Source organism: Ovis canadensis, chromosome 2 (assembly GCF_042477335.2).
Source record: "Ovis canadensis isolate MfBH-ARS-UI-01 breed Bighorn chromosome 2, ARS-UI_OviCan_v2, whole genome shotgun sequence".
Classification (NCBI taxonomy): domain Eukaryota; kingdom Metazoa; phylum Chordata; class Mammalia; order Artiodactyla; family Bovidae; genus Ovis; species Ovis canadensis.
The window spans coordinates 7,462,734-7,479,647 of record NC_091246.1 but is presented as its reverse complement, the minus strand read 5'-3'; the positions used below and the strand labels follow the sequence as shown (position 1 = coordinate 7,479,647).

At 52.9% G+C, this 16,914-nt stretch overlaps 1 protein-coding gene and 1 long non-coding RNA gene across 2 annotated transcripts in view; one reads left to right on the top strand and one right to left on the bottom strand.

Moving 5' to 3' along the window:
• The window catches only part of PAPPA (pappalysin 1), a 262,349-nt gene that overhangs the window by 211,318 nt on the left and 34,117 nt on the right, over positions 1-16,914 (top strand). Inside the window, exons 18-19 of the mRNA XM_069573842.1 lie at positions 5,657-5,804; positions 10,795-10,904. Coding sequence (XP_069429943.1) covers positions 5,657-5,804; positions 10,795-10,904 — 258 coding nt within the window. The remainder of the gene's footprint in view (positions 1-5,656; positions 5,805-10,794; positions 10,905-16,914) is intronic.
• Positions 6,440-13,218, bottom strand: LOC138432525 (uncharacterized). Its single transcript, XR_011253887.1, has 2 exons — positions 13,156-13,218; positions 6,440-7,302 (listed from the first exon to the last, which is right to left on the bottom strand). It is a non-coding gene; the product is annotated as an uncharacterized lncRNA (long non-coding RNA).

The window sequence follows — 16,914 nt, the reverse complement described above, 5'->3', positions numbered from 1 at the left end:
CTGAGGAATGAGGGAGCGCGTGCCAAATGGGCTCCTAATACAATTGACGTTTCTAGTTTGCACTGCAAATGAATTTCCTCTACCCTCAGACCGGGGGCCTGGGAGCCAAATCTAGTATTCACCTCAGATCCCCTCTCGCTGCCTGTAAACACAGTCGAAGTGTACGGCGCAGAGTATCTTGAATCGAACAGCGTGTATATAGAGCGGGAATTCTTTGCTTTCCAAACAAGCTCCAGATCCTGGCAGGGGAGGACAGGGGCTGTTGTAGGGGAGGTTCACATACTCCTTCTCACTGCCACTAAAAGCAAATGAACAAATCAAACCTCAACTTCATACATTCCTAGGGAGCCCCTGTGATGCTGGATCCAGACTCTGAGTTTGAATCTTGCTTTACCACTTACTAGCTGGGGGACTTGGGCAAGTTATTTAACTCTTTAAGCTTCAGTTTCCTTAGGCGTAAAGTGGAGGAGGGGAAGTAATTCTGGCTACCTCTTAGTTTATTTGTGAGGATTAACTGAGGCAGTGGAAGTAGGGTAGGCCTGTGGAATTGTGCAGTGCACAACCTGTGCACACCTCCCATACGTATAATGCCTTCCCAAGCAGGGGCAGCTTCTAGGTTCAGGATCATCACATGCTTGCCCAAGGATGCAAGGCTTCCTAGAGGAAGTCCCAAGCCCGTATGATATTAGAGGTAGGCTGGACCTCAGGGTTTTCCCATTGCAACCTGCTTATTTTATACGTAGGACCACTGAAGCTCAGAGAGGGGAAACACCATACCCAAGGTCACACAGCAAGTTGGTAGGAGAGTCAGGTCTCCTAGCCAAGTCATTGCACAAACGACTTTTTCTGCCCAGCCCTACTCCTACAGCTGCGTGGCTACACGTCACCCCTGTATCTCACTGGGAGGAAGCAAAATGCATGTGAGGCCTTTGACCAGACAAAGAGGCAGGTAATAAACAACAGCTGCGATTTATTGAGCGTGTACTCTATGCAAGTCTGGGCTAAGTGCTTTGTATGGACATTTAAGCCCCACAGTGTCTGGCATTGCTGTCCATTTTGCAGGTGAGGAAGGTGTGGTTCAGGGAGCTGAGGTGTCTTGCCCACCTCATACAACTAGGAGGAAGTCCAGGCAGAACTGAGGTCGCTGTTATCAGGTCAGCCGCCTCCTTTGTATCTTGTGGTTCACTGTGTAGATGGTTGGATGGCATCACCCGCTCAGTGGACCTGAACCTGAGCAAAGTCCGGGAGACGGTGAAGAACACGGAAGCCTGGCGTGCTGCAGTCTGTGGGGTCGCAGAGTCAGACACGACTGAACAACTGAGCTGAATTGCTCCGTTGCTGTCATATTCTCTCTGCCACTGCTTTATTTCCATTTCTGCTAACTAGAAGTCTGGGTCTCCCTTTCTGCACATCTCCCAGCCTCTCCCCCCCATCTCCGCTCCCCTGCACTGTAGGAAAGCACAGAGGCTTACGGGGAAAAGCCTGGCTCCGGCCCTGCTGCCTCTCTATTCTGGCAGCTGCCATTACTCAAATGCGGGTAATGCTTGGGCTGATGCTAAAGTTCCCTTTGAGACAGTGCAAGAGAGTGGTTAAGAGCTCAGCTAAACTTTAGAGAGCCTGATCTGTGTGTTAAGCTATAAATGCTTCACATAGCCTAACTCACTGATCCCCATGATGACTTTCTCAGGCAGTGAATTCCAGGCTCATTTAACAGGAAACCAAAGCATAGAGACGTTAAGGAACTTCCCCAAGTCTACACAGTGGGAAGGTTGCAGAGATGGAATTGGAACCTGGGAAGTTTAACTGAAGTCCAAACTCTTAACCATCACACCAGCATCATTTAAAACCTCACCTTTTCACTTCCTAGCTGAGCCTCAGTTTTCACAGCTGTAAAAAGGACATGATTTCCACACTAACTGCACTGTTAACAGCATTTTTAACTGTGTGTAAAACACTGGCACGTAGCAAATATTTGACACTGTATTATATGCCTGTGGCTTTTGGGGGACCCGTGTAGTTAAAGAGGAGAAAGCATAGTATGTTGAGAAAGCATAGTATGCTCCTTTTACATTTGTGTTTATTTATTCATTTGGGGCTGTGCTTGCCTTTCGTCGCTGCACGGGCTTTCCTCCAGCTGCGGCGAGGTGGGGGCGCCCTCCAGTCGCGGTGCACGGCTCTCAGCAGCCCCTCTTGTGCAGAGCGGGGGCTTAGGGCACTCGGGCTTCGGTAGTTGCAGCCCAGGCTCCAGAGCACAGGCTCCCTCGTTGCGGTGCATGGGCTCAGTTGCTCCGTGGCACGTGGGATCTTCCCGGATCAGGAACCGAACCTGTGTCTCCCGCATTGGCAGGCAGATTCTTTACCACGGAGCCACCAGGGCAGCCCCACACAGTATGCTTTTCTGCAGATGGAGGCACAGGCACAGAGAGACAAGACCCTTTGCTGAGAGGTGCTCAGCCCTCTGGCGATAAACTTCACCCTAGCACGCAGCACTGCGCATTCTGAGATGCACAGTGGGTCCCCCGGCCTCCGGTCTTCCCAGGTTGGATCCTCAGTGTCAGTGGGTCCAGTGGGTCCCCAGGGCGCTAGTCTTCCCAGATTGGATCCTGTGTGTTAGGCCTTCTGTGGTCACACTGGGCTCAGCAGCATGGCTCTGCTCCGAGCATCTGCACCCAGGTGATAGGCAGCCCTAAGTGCACAAAAATCTTTTCCCAAAGGAGGACATGAAATCCAGAGAGGCTCCGGGAAGTCTGCCATGTAGAAGGCACTGCAGGGCGAAAGGTGTGGGGGTGGGAATCAAAAGAAGTGTGCAGGAGAGACAGATGACCGCAGACTCAAAGGAAGGTTGTGTGCAGAGCAAGAGAAGGGGCTGGGCGTGCCATCTGGGTCCCATGGTAGAAGCCCTGGCTGGTGGCCCTCCAGCAAGCCTGGATTGAAAGTGTAAGGTATCTTATCAGAAGGACTCTATCCTTCAGTCAGCAGCAGAAAGTGCCAGATGAGCTGGGCAGGAGGGAGAGAGACCAGATGCAGCAAGACCAGAGCGCCTTTATGCTTCCCTTTTCTGTAGTGGCGCCTCCCCGGCGTGAAATTCCCTGCGCAGATTCCAGCCGGTCCTAATACATTCTCTGTTGCAAACCCAGCTCCCAGCCAGCTCTGGCCCACGCAGTGCTGAGGTCTGCAGCCCTTCAGGGGCTGGAGGCCAAGTGCACCATAGGCCAAGGCTCCAGGAAATTGGGGTCAATTTCCTACTCCCCCGAGGGCCCAGCAGAATCACGGGGCCTGGGGCTCTGGGAGGGAGAGTCGGGGTTCTCTGAAGCCATAGAAAGTGGCCTAAACTTTCCCCACGCTCACACGGAACCTCTGGGTGGACTCAGCAATCACCCCACAGCTGTGGGCGTGGGATGGGCCACCCTTCTCCGTGGCCACAGAGGTTTCCACCGCCACCAGATCCTCCTCATGCTGGCCCACGTGAGGCCCAGAGAGGGGCCCCTTTCTCTCTAAATTCCAGCTCCTTACAGCTGTTTTCTCAGGGCAGCTCCAGCCTGCGTCAGCCCTTTCCAAAGTTTGTTTTCTCACGCGTGCACTTGCTCATTTATTCATGTATTCACTCATTTCTTCATTTACTCATTTATTTCCTCACCCATGCATTTCTCTTCTTACTTTTTAAACAAATTCATTCCACATCTCTGTACTTACTCATTCCATCTTTTGTTAAACTGTTCCTGAGTGAACGAAAATACCTATTGGGTGATGTGTGAATGGGCCATGCAGCTGGGACCTGTTAAGTACTGTGGAAGGCCCCCAGGGGTGCAGGGGTGACCCAAGAGGGTACCATTCAGGAGGGAACAGATGATTAAGAGGCAGCAGGTGTCAGAGACCTTCGGCTAGTACAATGGGCAGGCCTGGGGCTGGCATTAGGACGGGATGCTTCTGCCAGAAAGTTCTGTGCCTGTGTTTGGATAAGGGGGTTGGGGGAGGAGACAGAGCAGACAGAAGGTGCAACTTGTGCAGAAGAAGCCTGGCCAGGTGAACCCTCACGTGGGGCATTTGAGAATGCAGGCAGTGGACGATGCTCAGGGTTGGCAGTCGTGCTGTGGTGAGCAGGGAGCTGGAGAACTGGGCAGAGCTGAGGCTGTGAGGGCTCGGGAGGCCTGAATGGGGGCTGAAGGGCTGGAGAGGAGTCGTTCCACAGGTCTTTCTGCTGGTGGGGCACAGTCAGCTCCTCTGGTCTTATGTAGAGTTTCCTTTTTTTTTTTAATCATAAACTTAAAAGAAGGGGACAATATACAGCTTGTTCTCAGATAGGTGGACTCTCTGTGCAGAAACTATTAATGTCTGTGGTTCTCCATTTCCCAGGAGGTAGAGCCCAAACTTCATAAGTGGATGTTTAAGGCCCCTACCTGCCTGACAAGCTCATCCTGCCCCATGACCTCCTGCTCAAACTTTCTCATGCCCTTTGGCTTCCACAGATGTTTTGTTTTGCCTGATTCTGCATACACACCCTTGAAAACTCTTTTCCATCTATCACCTCCTCTCAGAAGCCTTCCCTGCTTGCCCCTCACATCCCGTTGCCCTCCCCGTGTGCACACAAGCATGGTCACTGGGCACGGTCATACGGATGTTGGTGGCAGCTCACGACTCTCTGGCCATCTCTCTGGGGCAATTACTGGCTGACTTCACATCTGGGCCTGACAGAGCTACACCTGGAATGGACGCTAAGGAATGGTCTTTGGATTTGGGGATGGTTCTGAAACTTCAGCAAAGCTGGACCTTCTGTTAGAAAGTTAGTGGAAAGTGGCTCGTTTGCTCGTGGCTTTGTGGAAGACTGAGAGATGGGATGTTGCCAGTTGTAAAGACTCGGAGGGAGGGAGCATATAGAAGCATCCTCACGCTACCCTCTCGGTGTCATTATTGCTGGAATGGAATGGAGTGGAAGGAAGGAAGGAAAGAGGGAGGGGAAGGGAGGCTCTGGAAGAGAAAGCTTCTCAGGGGGCTGGGGCCTGGGATTTTTTCTCATTGACTGAGATGAAGCAAGCTTTGGAGTATGCCTGGGGTGAAAGTGGAAAGTGATAGTTGCTCAGTTGTGTCCGACTCTTTGTGACCCCATGAACTCTAGCCCGCAAGGCTCTTCTGTTCATGGGATTTTCCAGGCAAGAACACTGGATTGGATAGCCATTCCTTTCTCCAGGGGATCTTCCCGACGCAGGGATGAAACCTAGGTCTTCTGCATTGCAGGCAGATCCTTTAGCCTCTGAGCCTTGGTGTGTGACTGCTTCCTGACAAATGGCTCCAAGACCCATGCTTACTCACTGTATACATCGGGGTACACGTGGTCCCCTGCGTTCTAAATCACAAAAATAACAAGCCAAACAAGTTCGTCTGATTGGACTCTCTGAAAGAACACTACTTGGATGTAGGAAATCTGGGTGTTAAACTCTCCAAAATGCTTTGAGCAAGTTTCTTCCCCAACTGAGTCCTCAGTGTCCCCATCTGTAAAATGGAGACGTTGCAGTGACTCTGTTGGAGGCTGGTTGGGTTTCCACCATGGTGAAGAACTTGTTTTGGAATACTTTCAGGGTGCTGCGGAGATGAAACATTGGGAGGCTTCTTCAGAGGGTGGGGTCTCTCTCGGTCCTGACTGTGTCTCTGTGGCGTGCAGGGCCGCGGGAACAACGTCATCCACTGCCGGAAAGATGGCACCTGGAGCGGCTCCTTCCACGTCTGCCAGGAGATGCAAGGCGAGTGCTCGGCCCCAGACCAGCTCAACAGCAACCTCAAGCTGCAGTGCCCTGAGGGCTATGCCATAGGTACGATGGGCGTGGGTGATGAGCTATGCATGGGTGAGGGGGTTGTACATCCTCCCCAGAACTTGGAGCTTGTGTCCTGCTGGGATAATGGGCACCTCTCTCAGCACGAGGCACTGGGGAAATGAAGAGGAATGAGACCAGACCCTGTCCTCCCAGGAAGAGAATTCAGGGCACAGATGTCGGCGAAGCAATGTTAGGTGGGTGTGTGGGATTACACTGGAGGACAGAAGCATTGACTGGTGCCTTCAGGGACACAGAAGGCTCCTAGAGGAAGGGTTGCTTACATAGGGATTGGCCAGAGCTCATTGGGCAAGAAGTGGCATTCCAGATAGAAGGGATCAACATGGCAAAGGGAGGGAGGTATGAAAATCCACATCCAATTTAGGGAAGCAGTGACCCAGTGCGGCTGCCTTTGTTGGTAATCTTAAAATATGTGTGATGCTGATCATTCATAATACTGGCCGTGGGTCAGCGCTGTACCCTGCTCTCTAGAGATGTGATCTCTTGTGATCCTCTCAAGAACCTCGAAAAGACGAGGAAATTGAAACTCAAAGCAATGATAGAACATGGCTGAATCCTGAGACCACTCCTCCAAAGCCCGAGTTCTTTCCATGACATTTCAGTTGTCTCCAAAATAAGGAGAAACAGCTTTTTCAAAATATTCTTTGCATGGTGATAGGCTAGCTCGCCAAGTGAAGGGAGACAACCTGGGGTCTGATGCCAGGGCTTGGCCTGGTGGAGACCAGGCGTCTGGACAGATACATTCATCACAGGCCCACGGCTTTTGGGGGAGCTGGGCGTGCATGGAGTCTGACTTCAGTGGAGGGCAGTGCTGCTGACTTGGCGGATTCCTTAATTGACCATGATGAAAAGCCCAGGGAATTGGATGTCCTTTCTCGTGGCCAGTGTGATCACCAGGGATGTCTGGAGCAGAGGGTTATCTGTGCAGACACTCACTCCCAGCCACACAGAGTCAACGTGTTCCTCACCCTCACGTGGTTATCATTTCACATCCAGAAGGGAGACCCACAGCTGGGGAGCAGAGGGGTGAGGGGGCCTGACCACTTCCTTTGAAAGATGGAAATGCAGAGCCTCGCACAGAGGTTCTTCAGCTGAGCTTAGAGTAGGGATCAGCCCTCCCGCGTTAGTGCAGCGTGGCTCAGAAAACACCCAAGGGCATGGTTCCCCTCCCTGCTGATTCCCAAGGTACTTTAAGATTTAATGGAGCCACCGGTCCAAAGGACCCTAAGCAGGAGGCTTGCAGAAGGCGGGGGTCTCATCGGGTGTGCCAGTATAGGCCTATAGAAAGTTGGGGCAACAGGTAGAGTTGTGGCCAGTAGCGTTGGCTGCTCCATCCCAAGGCCAAAGCTTTCTCCATCATTCCTGAGGGGTGTGCATGGCTCTGGACACTTCTGTCTGTGATGGGGCCCCTGCCCCTGACTCAGTCAGGACACGTACATGAATACTCTGTCACACTCGTGCCTGGCATTGAGCAACCCTAGGAGAAAAAAAATCCTGATTAAAACCAGAACTCCTGCATATCTGCATCCACTGATGCTTTCAAGCACATACAAACGAGCGTGCATGCTTCACAACCAGACGCAAAGACACCCATCGTGTGGTAAGCTCATGCCTAGCACGGACGCATCAGCCAGACACCACCCAGATACGTCACCCGTAAACCTACGTGTAGCTCACACACACACGTGGCAGACACACCACGTGGCCGCTTTGTACCTGTTGTGCTTGCAAGTCGCAGACACACGCAAACGAGCCAGCATGCCTGGCTCTCTGCTCGCCAGCAGACTGGCCGAGAGCTGCTGGGGGGTGGAGGGGGTGGCATAGTGGTGACAGTAGCGTTTCCTTCACCCCTTGAGCTTTCTCGTGGTCAGAGCAGAGAGGGAAGGCTGTCTGTCTGACGTTGAAGCCGGAATCCCCTTCCCCGCCTCTCTACCCCCTGTTCACATTGCCATGCCGATGTGGTTTTATGAGCACAGTCATCTGGGGTGGGGGTGGAGTGCTGGAGGGGGCTGAGAGAGTAAAATCCCCCCTCCCCAGGGCCTCTGAAGGAGATGCTGAAGCAGAGAGGGGCAAAGCTTCCCCCTACCTGCCCAACACTCCTGCTTGTTCTCCTTCCACCCACCCCCTGGGCTGAGCCCTCCCAGGGTAGACATCCCTCAAGGAGAGGGGCCCCAGCCAGAGGCCTCCTAAGCAGACAGGGGTGAGGTGGGCGGCCGGCTTGGGGGCTGGGACCCCCTTTCTGGAGCCACTCTGAGCATCTGCCTCCAGGCCCTCCCCAAGCAGCCTGGGGAGGTCTGTGTCCCTTTCAGAAGCTCCCAGAAAGTTGTGACAGCCACCGAGGCCGCTGCCACCTCCCTGCTCCTCCCGGGAGGGGGAGGCGGGGGCCTGGTGAGATCAGTGCTCTGTAATGATGCCAATTAGGGCTCATACATCACAACACGCCGCCTGGTCCCAAGGCCCGGCGCTGTGGCAGGGGGAGGGCAGAGTGGAGCCCGCCGCCGGGAGAGAGGGACTGAGCCGTGTCTGCTGCACAGGGCAGCCGTGGCCTCCTGGGTGGACTAGGTTTATTTCTTCCCCCTTTTGGGGTGAACAGCCTTTGTCTGTTTCTCAGAGGTGGCGTCTTATTTCTCCAAAAAGATTTTCCCATCACAGCCTGGCTCCGTGAAATCTTTGCAGTTGATCTCCTGATACACACACACACCACGGAGTCTCTCTGAGGGCCAAGGGACCCCCACCTCGGACTCTCATCTCTTCTTTTTGTGTCTTTCTGCGTGCTTCTTTTCTCTCTGCTCCCGCTTCCCCTCTCTCTGTCCCCTTCCACGGCCGCCGCCTTCTCTTCTCTCCCTTCTGTGTCTCCACTGTATGTCACGGGGTTTGGAAGCCGGAAAGGCGTGGGCTTTCATTCACGGCCCCCTCCTCACCAGCTCTGGAACTCAAGCTCTGCACCCTTCACCCTCTCACCCCCAAGATGGGTGTGAAGACTGCAGTCTCAAGGGCTGAGTGTGCAGGGGGGTGAGTGGCAGGTGAAAGCCAGCTGACCAGACCAGAAATACCTCCCACCCCTGCCTTCTGGGCTCAGGGGCCCTGTGTTTAAAGAGATTCTAAAGATTGTCCCGGACCTGCCATTCCTCCGCGGTCCCTCTTCAGACTTTGTGACTTGCTTAGATTGAAGAGAATGATAAGATGGCAACAGAAGGGCCCTGATAAACTGTATGTACACATACAAATATATATACATATATATGCACATATATTTATTTCCTTTATGCATATACATATATGCATTCTGTTTATATACATACACACATTTGGAAGGGAGCCTTTGGACTGGCTAACAGTAGAGGATATTTTTCAAGAAAAATATTTTGACTCTCGTAAACCATTCAGTGTTCAAGGGTGGTCTTGACTCTAAGGCAGGGAAATGACCTCCCTAGGGCCCCGGTCAGATTCTGACATGTCCGTTCTTTGTCCATATGAATGAGGACCTTTCTGGAGTCCTGGGGACATCCCATGGGATACGCTTGGTTTTAAGGAGACTTCAGAATCACTGAGGTCAGGACAGAATGAATCAGTCAACTTTCAATCGTCTTGCCCGCCCGCAGCTTGAAGGTCCGCTGGAGCAGCGCCTGGCCGGAGGGCTTCCGTGGTGGCCCTGGTGCCTTCAGCGACTCACTGCCTGATTCATGTTTTCAGTCCTTTAGCCGCTCATTCAGTCATTTATCCATGCTCGCTCGTTTACGTGCCCACTTCCTGCTCTCTGGGATACCTAAATGCCTGCTGATCCCTCACTCATGGTGCGCTTCATTCATTCACTCATTCATTTCTTCAACCACCTGTGCAGTTGCTCACTCTTGTCTCTTTCACTCACTCCACAAATATTTACCAAGTGCCTGCCCTCCACCATGCACAGTGCCAGGCTCTGAGCATAGAAAGGGGCACAGACAGCACCGGCCTCGTGGAGTTAACAGGCGAGCAGACAAGAGAACTTTTGACACAACAGTGACAAAGTCTGACAGCCGCCTGTGAGAGGGTGTGGACTGTCAGGAGTGGAGGTCTTCTCCAAGCAAGGGCACTTGGATTAAGGTTTGAAAGATCGTTGATTGTCATGCACCCATTGAAGAGAGAGGGGGAAAGATCTTGAGAGCGCAGAGGAGGCTGTGAACATCAGCCCTGGGGGAGGAGAGTGTGGTTAAGACGCTGATGCGGCATTCACATGCTCACCCTTCACTTGGCTGATGCCTGCAGAGCAAATCTTGTGTGTCAGGTGCTGGGTTAGGCTCAGAGAGGACTTGACCCCATCCTTGCCCTCCTAGGGCATTACTGTCACTGTGGAAAGGAGGGACAGGGGGGCAGGGCCAGCACTGGAGTGGGATTCACCAATGGCAAACGCTGCTCTCACTCAGCTGCAGAAATCAGGGCGAGCTTCTTGGAGGATCTGACCTGGGCTTTGAAGAGCTGGTAGGATTTGACCTTGAGAAGGCCAATCAGTGGGACAGTTCAGGAGAAAGGATACACGGGCAAGAGTTTAGAGGCTGTGTTATGGGGGATTCCGGTGGAAAACCAAGCGCAGTCCAGTTAGTGGGAGTGTGTGAGGTGGTTCACGGGAGACGAGGTTGACCAGACCATGGTGGGTCATGGATGCTGGACAAAGGGGTTTGTTTTGCACTTTGTCCTGGATGTGGGCAACCCTGGAAGGGTTTCTGAGCAGAGGAGGAGTCAGACCAAACTGGACTCAGGGCTGATGAGCATGGCGGTGGGTGTCAGCTGGCCTGGGGACGAGAGAGTCATCAGGGAGACCAGAGGTGGCCCTACTGGAGGTGACGGATTCTCTCTTTCCCGCTGCCCCTAAGGGATGGCCCAGGTCAATGGGGTCCAGCGAGCAGCTGGGTCCATTCCAGTGTGGGGAGGGGCGGCCTCGGCATCAGGAGACAGGGGTTGAGCTGCTGCCTCCCTCTCTGCTTCCCTACAGGGTCAGAGTGCACCACCTCCTGCCTGGACCACAACAGTGAGTCCATCGTCCTGCCAGTGAACGTGACCGTCCGTGACATCCCGCACTGGCTGAACCCCACACGGGTACAGGTGAGTGACCGGGAGGAAAATGACCTCGCTGACCATTCACACGCCCTGGTCCTGCATTAATCCCTCTCCATACGTGAAAGCATCTGATGGCCACACCTGCTCCATGGCGGGGGGCACTGGTTCACCGTAATTTCTCCAAGCTTTAAGCATTTAGTCCTTCCCCCCAGCAGCCCCCGTGCTAAGGCTGTTATGTAGCATCCCACTGAATCCCCATGACGGCCAGGGAGTAAAAGGACAAAGCACCTCGTTTACAGATGAGGAGACTGAGGCTCCAAGAACAGCTGGGGTGAAGGAGCAGAGAAGACCCCAAAGCTGCGTCTGCCTGGCGGGAACGTCCTTGCTCGTCGGGGCAGGGCTCATGGCTTCTCTGGTAGAAGCTCTTGGACACTCCATAGGCAGGTCTTCTGGTATCTTTCTCATGCTTCACTTGGGTGGTGGAAAGCAATTAATATGTGATATGGGGACCTAGTAATACCGATTGTCTATGAAGCACCTCCCATGTTTGCGCACCCAGCACTTAGCACAGAGGTCTGTTTAGACCTCAGGACAGTCCCAGGGAGTGAGGGCCACTGTCTGCATCCTCTCCTCATGGACACTAGACCTTGGGGGTGGGCGGCGGTCCGGTAGGAGGGTTCGACCCCAAGCCTGAGTCCAAGGGCTGTGCTCACCCCATGGCGCCAGGCAGGTGTGGAAGGCCAAGTTCCCATCAGAATTGGCCAGCCCTGTGTTCCTACGTGTCACCTGATCAATCGGGGCCCCCAGAGCCGATGTAGGCCCCACTTGTGTCCCCCGGGGCAGCGAGATCCCTGGCGCCACGTGTCAGCCCTGGTGTTTTGGCTCCACACACCGGAGGGAGTGAGAGATGGAGACAGGGCTCCGGGAAGGTTCAGCTGTGTCTCTCCACTAGCCTTTATACTGAGGCACTGGGAGGGCTCCCGTCTGCCCACCTGCCCATTGCAGATCCTGCTTGGAGAGCTAGCAGAACCGGATAGCAGATGTACTGTTTCCCAGACAAGCTGAGGGCCTGATGGCGAGGCCTCATTCAGCACTCCTTGCTGGCTGGCCTGCCAGCCCCTCTGCTGCCCCCTGCACCCCGAGGCTGCCGCCCCTCTCTCCTCCCCTCTTCTGCCGCCACTCTCTGCCCATCTCCAACTTAGTGCCCCTTTTCCTGCCTCTGTTTTCTTCTTCTTCTTTTTTTTTTTAAGAGTTATGAGTGAGGTTTTATTTGGGGCAAATGAGGACTATAGCCCGGGAGATAGCATCTTAGATAGCTCTGAGAAACCGCTCCCAAGAGGTAAGGGCAAGGTCAGGATAGATGTGATTTTGGTGAAGACAGAGAACACGCAACCAAGCACATATTTCTGCAGAAGGTCCTGCTAGTCTCATGAAGGTACCACTCATCAAGAGGAGCAGATGTCACCACGAAGGATTTTCTGGATGCAGGGAGATACAAGAATTGCCTGCCTCTGTTTCCACTGTTTCTCTCTTCCTTCTCCTGAGAGCTCTATACCTCTTTCCACCTCCTTCCTGCCCACCTTCTCGGCCTCCATCCCTGTTGTCCTGTCTGTCTCTCTGCTTGACTCTCGCACACATCCAAGAGACCAATCTGTGTCCCTGACCTTGGGCTCCTTCATCTGGTTTTCACACTCAGCGTGCTTTTCCCCACTCCCCACCCAGAGCTCCGCAGAGCTCCACGCTCCCAGAGTGTCCCGTGTACACACCCAGGTGCCCACACAGAGACCGTATGTCAATCTCAAGGCAGATGGAGATCATCAACACACGCCCCCCTCACTGTCCAGATGGAGAAACAGGATCAGAGAGGGGGGGGGCTGGGCCAGGGTCACACAGGAAGCAGCGCCAGGCCGTGACTGAGAGCTCCTTCTAAGCCACCCCACTGTCCCTTAGCACCCTTCCCCCCCCCACCACCGCCTCTCATGCACCAAAGTCAGGGGACCTACCTCTGCACAGAGCGGACACCAGAGACCTCTCTCATATCCTAAGGCCAGAGGTCTTCTTTGCCTGGGACCCAGACCAGGGGCCCCCACCCCTCTGCCCTCTGCCTGTTGGCTGAATTCCACCCTTCCCTCCATGAGCCCCAGGCACTAAAGAGTTCAGTTATAATTCATGGTGAAATAAATCCAGGGATTTGAAAGTCTGCAAAGCCCCCCTCCTCAGTCGCCCACCCGCCGCCTGCCCACCCCCACCCCTGCCCAGGTCCCCGGTCCGCCGGCCCTTATTGATGCCGGCCTACCTGGAGAGCTGTAACGAGGTTCAGACCTCCACTGGTCTCCGGAGGCCTCATTATCCAGAAGGAAAAAAAAAACGTGGTAGAAAAAGGGAGGAGGGCGAAGGGCAGAGATTGATGATTTCCAGGAATCAGGCAGAAACGCTGGCCTCTGCTGCACCCTTGCCCCCGGTGTGGCAAGAGCTGCAGACACAGAGCTGCAGGGCTGGTAGGGCTGGGCCAAGCTGGCCCTGATCACCCCTCTGCTTTCAGAGGGCTTGCTCCGAGCCCCAGCACGAGGTGGATGTCAGGGCAAGGCTTTGCACCAACCACTGTCCCCGTGTAAGAAAGTGAGAGGTGAGCACTGATGTGTAATTGACACCCGCTGTGAACCCGACCTGGATCAGACACCTTCCTGGCTTCATTTGCACTCCTGCCCCCACCACACACACACACACACACACACACACACACACACACACACGTACACACGCACAACCCATGAGATAGGAATTAGTCTCCCTTTTTCCAGTAGAGGAAATGGCATCTCATATGTAGAAACCTTTTCCCTACAAGGAACTGAAGAGGGATCCAGGTCACTCTGATGCTGCTGTTAACTCTAGCTGCCTACAACCTCCATGATAATAATAATAAAGGGGAAATGGTTACTATCGCTTAAGTAGCTGACAGCCAGCTCTCCCCACAGATACACCCTCTGATGTGTAGCACTTGCCCATTGCTGTGGTGTAAATATTCCCACCACAGCAGGCTGCCGATACTCCAAGTGACTGTTGCTAAACACAAGTCAGAAAAGATGGGCACCATTGCCTCTCATGAGCCCCTGGGAGCCGGCTGCAGCTCACCCCAGGTGCTCACCACATAGCAGGCTCTGTTTTAAGCGTTAGACATAGGTTGGCACATATGACAAGAACAAGGACCACCTAGGTAACCTGGAATATCGACACTGAGCTCATGTGCAGGGTGAGCAACCGTTGTGAAGGCAGGCCCATGCTCACCGTGTTGACCCTGGTGAGCCCTTTGGGGCCCAGGGCACAGCAGATGCTCCTGTTTACAGTGGCTGAGTCATGGGACCAAGGTTCAAGACAGCCCAGGCACTTGCTTGCTGTGTGAGCCAGAGTTTCCCCTTCTGTGAAGCGAGAGCTAGACTGGAATCAAGAGTCACAGACTCAAAAACCCATGGGAACCAGGCAGGTGGGATAAATGGGTGAAGCAGGCCAAGCGTGTCGCTTTGTATTCTAAATACTGAAGGGTCGTAGTTGTAGTAGTATAGATACATCAGACAGGCTGAAATAAAACAGATGCCCGTGTACGTACTACCCAATCTAAGAAATAAGGTATTGCAAATGCAGTCACTTTCTTATTGAGATAAGCTCACATGCTAATCTTAAGCATAAGGCTTGGTCAATTTGCAGGCTATGTCCACTCGTGAGGTCCAGATCAGGGTGGGGACCTTTACAGCTTCTCAGACACATTTCCATGCCGGGCAGTGCCTCTACTGCCAAGGTCTCTTCTGTTGGATTTGCTTACTTTTGAACTTCATGTAGCTGGAATCTTAGCATAAATACCCAAAGAAATTCTCTTGTAGCCATATGTTTTACCTTCAGAGAAAAACACTCTGTCCTGTCCTTTCCTTAAAGCTCTCTCCCTTTTCCAGCCTCCTCCCACACATGCGCTTTGCAAAGCAGTGAAGATACAGAGAAACCTTCCTCTGATGTAGTCAATAGGACAGTGCAAACTCTCTGTGATAGATGCAAATACCCCTCCGGCTTAAGGCTGGAGAGGCTGCAGGGAATGGTGGGGACTGTGGTCAACTGAGAAATACACTCTGGCTGCCAAAGGGGGAGCCGCCAGCTGAGTGTGACAGCGCGGAAATGTGGGCTCCGTGTGGCCAGAGTTTCCTTGTTTCCTTGGGCATAAGAAATCTGAAGTCTTTAAAATATGAAGTCTCTCATGTTTAAAATATGGGATTCTGAAGGAGATCAGCCCTGGGATTTCTTTGGAAGGAATGATGCTAAAGCTGAAACTCCAGTACTCTGGCCACCTCATGTGAAGAGTTGACTCATTGGAAGACTCTGATGCTAGGAGGGATTGGGGGCAGGAGGAGAAGGGGATAACCGAGGATGAGATGGCTGGATGGCATCATGGACTCGATGGACGTGAGTCTGAGTGAACTCTGGGAGCTGGTGATGGATAGGGAGGCCTGGCGTGCCGCGATTCATGGGGTCGCAAAGAGTCGGACATGACTGAGCGACTGAACTGAATTGAACTGAACTGAATTTTGACTTTGACTGAGCGCTTTGTGTGCCATGCCAGACATTTCTGTGGGCTGTGTAGCCTGGAAGCTGTTGGCTGGCTACCTCTGGATGAGACATTCTTTGAGGCTGGACCTTCAGAATTCAGGGGGCAGCCCCTCCTGCCTCAGCCCCTAAGGAGCACCTCCAGTCTGCCCTGCAGTCCCCCTGCTTAGGGCCGAGAAAGCTCCCCGATAGGAAGTGCAGCCCACAACCTCAGAGGGGCATAATGCCTCCGGGTAGCTAGGATCACACCACTGACACAAGAGACATGAGTCTGAACAAACTCCAGGAGATGGTGAAGGACAGGGAAGCCTGGCGCGCTGCAGTCCGTGGGGTCACAAAGAGTCCCACACGACTGAGCGACTGGACAACAGCAACAACAGCTGGGATCTTGGCTTCTTTAAGAGCTTCTGGGAAGAGGATGGAAGGAGGAAAGGAAAGAGAAGGGGAGAGAGGAAAGGAGGGTTGAGGAGGAGGAGAGAGAGGGAGTTAAGGAAAGGGAAAGCACCACGTCCTGACCCTCTGTTGTGCCACGATGGGTACTTTTTGTGAGGAATTCACTGCACTCCAGTGAGATCAATATTATCACCACTTTACAGAGGAAGAGGCTGAAGTTCTCAGAGGTTGTCACCGCCCAATGCACATAACTTGTGTGATGGAATCAGGATGAGCACCCAGGACTAAGGCCGATGCATTCTGTCCTACAAGACCACCACCTTATGCGGTATAAGTAATAAACAAGTGAAATACATTAGACAAAGGGTGCACCATTCATTCCCGGAAGAGAAGGCATCAGACTCGGAAGGTCAGAGGTAGAATGGTTCTGAGTGAAGACAAAGTCCAGTCTGTGTTTGTTCTGAGTGAAGACAAAGTCCAGTCTACCCAGAGTGTAGAAGGAGACACCCTGTGCCCTGCAGGGAAGCCCGGAGGTGGGGAGATGTGTTCTGAGACCAGCCATTTCTCACTCACTCTGGGATGTACTTATACATTCAGTTGGTAATTTATTCATTAACTCTTTCAATGAACATAGATTAGCTACCTCAAAATGGAAGGCGTTCTTCAAACAAGGGGTACAGGGTGGAAAATACCTAGGTTTAAAAAAAAAAAAAAACAAACTTACGCAGAAGAAAGCCAGAAGCTCAGTAACTGATAAAAAAGGAAAAACAAACAGCCTATGCAGCTGACCCACAGAAGGTCCTATAAATAAGGAAAAATAAAGAAGAAAGGAGGACTTGTCCCAGAAGACATCAGAGAGGGTATGAGGTCTGGGCTTGGAACAACGGGTTTCTTCTAAGACTCTTTCCAATGTCTTTGGCTCTGCTCGGGTCCATCCTCTCCGGGGTTGAGCTTCTAAACACTCTGCTTCTGCTGCATTTGTCTCGAAGCCCCTCCACCTTTCTGAACCTTGGTCTTTCCATCTGAACCTTGGTCTTTCCATCTGTCAAAACAGTGAGTGTTTTCATGCTTACCG